Raw genomic sequence first — 3092 nt, forward strand, 5'->3', positions numbered from 1 at the left:
CTCCTATGTGTATCACAAAATAAATAGAAAAAATTTTATTGAAGAAAATTGAAAATCGACATGGAAACTTAGAAACTTTTGTTGAAGCTTTTCTCTTTTGATAATGCATTGTACCATATTTCAATGAATTCTCAGTTAGAAGGGTTGTTATCCTTGAAGAATTCCATCAGTAGTATGGGGATAAGAAAAAAGGAAGGGGGGGGTCCCCTAACAGCTGTTCCCCGCACGACACCCCTCGCCCCAGCGGAAAAAAACGGGACACCCTCCTCTTTTTACACACTCTCTCACCCACCAAAGCGGAAGAATACCGGGTCACCCTCCTCCTCACCCCCGCGGAAAAAAACAGGAACCCCCCAGCGGAAAAAAACGGGACAACTTTCCCGAAAAAGAAGACCCTCTGGAGGGTTCCTGTTTTTTTTCCGCGGTGGTGAGGAGGAGGGTGACCCGGTATTCTTCCGCTTTGGTGGGTGAGAGAGTGTGAAAAAAAAAGAGGAGGGCGTCCCCCTTCCATCCTTATCCCCATACTACAGTTGCATACTTACGGACCACGATCTCTTTACACACACACACCCCCCAGCGGAAAAAAACGGGACCCCCTTCTCCTCACCCTTACAATAGCGGAAGAATATCGGGGGTCTATGTCTTTTTGCGTGCTGTTTTAAGTTGCAAAAATGAGTATTCATGGCAAAAAACTCATAAATTGAATGACTTTTTCAATGAAAGTTATTTCTAAATACAAATATTTTGCTAAATTTATGTTGAAACATAGGTTTCGTGTGTTCTACAAAACTTATTATATCACAATGCAACTATTTGATTTTGCACCTATTTGAGTTACTGTTCCTCGTACTTTCTTCAAAAATTCCCCTTTTTGTCTTTAACAATCTCCGAAAGTGCACACAAATTCTGACTGTAATCATTTATTGGGCTAATATGTTATAATTATGCCGACAAATAATGCATATGGGTTAGAAGACTATAAACCACTGTCTTTTGATGATGCATATGTTTCAAACCCATTTGATTCAAAGACGTGTCAGTTCTTTTATTTTTGATGACTTTGTGGTAAAGAGCGCATGTTTATAGCTGTTTATTTCAACTTCACATTATGTATAGTTCTTTATTCAACACAGTTTTAGGCATTATAGAAAAGTTGTATAACTGAAATTGTTGCATTTTTCGTGTACAATTGATACATTATTAACAAGTAGGAGTAAGCAGACAAAACATATACATAAAGATCAATTATTCATCAATTTGGCAATATCATATCACTTGTTAGGACGTAGAACTTTTTGAACGCCAGAAATATCCGATGAAGGTATTGACCATCTCATGCCGCTGTCTCGTTTCTTCTGAGCACGAACCTCTCTATCGTTTTGCATAGCTTCAGGTCTGTAAAAACCAATATATTTTCTGATTAAAATAAGTGTAGTTACCTTGGAACTCTGACGATGAACAGCTCTGACACAGGATACGCAGCCCCACATCCGTTGATCACTACATACTGGTTGTCATCAATGTTATAGCACCATTTAGCAGCAAAATACTGACAAAGGTTAAGATTTCCTTGGCCACATTGAACTTCAGTCGGACGTAATGGAGTGACGTAGCACCCTACCAATACTTCACCAGCTCGGCTGTAAAACACAGCTTGGTCAGCAGTCATTCGATCCAAACATTCGCGAATATAATCCAAATCTGTTCGGCGTTTGACGTCCGGACACAAAGAAGAATATCCAACTTTCTTCAAAGCACAAGATAGCTGGTGAATTTCTTTGTATGTTGATTGCTTGAATTCACGAAAACGGTCTTCAATCTCTTGATGATTGCATGGTTTTGATTTATCCTCTTTCTTTGTTGGCAAGTACATATTTATTTTGTCCAAGTCCTCACACATATCAAAATCCTCACAGGAATCCATAATAACACAACGAGAGCGTATGAAATAGATCACCAATCACGATGACGTTAAAAATACGGAATGGCACAAAAATAGTCCTTGAGCAGCTGAATGTGAGAGAGTTAGAGACGCAGAGAAAGTGCATAGGTCAAAAAACCCTTCTCCTTTCTGGAAATTGTCGCTACCCTATTTAGTTCTATTCTGTACACACATATTTCTTCAAGAATATTACTCATAGTATTGGCTGCGCACCTGAAATACGTTATCAAGCTATGATTGAAAACAACACTTTAGTGCTTTTGTTGATAGAATAGAAGAATGTAGTATGCTGATGCTCTGTAAGTATATGTCCATGAAAAATGTAATATACCCTAATGTAAACAAAAGATCCATATAGATAAAAGCGATAGCAAATATAAGTGGTTATTGATAAAAATATGAAGCTTTTACGTCTGAACTTAGGCATTTGTTGATGAACAAACACTAAACATCTTCCTCGGAAAGCATCCCTAGATGCAAAAATGCGCGCCCGTATTATCAGCTTTCTTTGCATTAAGCGGTAATATGATGACAAGTACTTCGTAATATGAATACGTTAGTGTGTATCACGGTAAATATTGCTAAAAAGAAACGTTGCCGCCATATTGAAGCTCGAGTATCATCTCAAAAGATTGAAAAACATAATCCTATAGAGAAAAAAGTGTAGGCATAGGCAAAAATATGTAGGCTTTCGCGAAAAAGTGTAAACATACACGAAAAATATGCAGGTATGCATGAAAAATATGTAGGTATACCCGAAGAATATGTGGACATACACGAAAAATCTGTGGAAATGCACGAAAATATGTAGGAATACACGGAAAATCTGTGGAAATGCACGAAAATATGTAGGAATACACGGAAAATATGTAGGAATACACGGAAAATATGCAGGTATACATTATAAATATGTAGGTATACATGTAAAATGTAGGCGTATATGAAAAAACTAGAAGACATACCCGAAAAATTTGTGTATGCGCACGAAAAATATATGTGCATATACGAAAAAATCTGTGGAAATACTTGAAAAAGTGTAGGCATACACAAAATATGTAGGAATACACGAAAATCTGTAGGCATACATGTAAAATATGTGTATGCGCACGAAAAAAGTGTAGACGTGTAGGCAAAGATGCGTAGACATACA

The 3092-nt window shown here is 37.5% G+C and overlaps 1 protein-coding gene across 1 annotated transcript; it reads right to left on the reverse strand.

Moving 5' to 3' along the window:
* Positions 1 to 1271: 1271 nt before the first annotated feature.
* GCK72_015368 (uncharacterized protein) lies at positions 1272 to 1924 on the reverse strand (the record flags this gene model as incomplete). Its single annotated transcript, XM_053730817.1, has 2 exons — positions 1272 to 1395; positions 1440 to 1924. The coding sequence occupies 2 exons, from the start codon at positions 1922 to 1924 to the stop codon at positions 1272 to 1274; spliced, it is 609 nt and encodes a 202-aa protein (XP_053585589.1).
* Positions 1925 to 3092: the final 1168 nt, after the last annotated feature.

Source organism: Caenorhabditis remanei, chromosome IV (genome assembly GCF_010183535.1).
Source record: "Caenorhabditis remanei strain PX506 chromosome IV, whole genome shotgun sequence".
Classification (NCBI taxonomy): domain Eukaryota; kingdom Metazoa; phylum Nematoda; class Chromadorea; order Rhabditida; family Rhabditidae; genus Caenorhabditis; species Caenorhabditis remanei.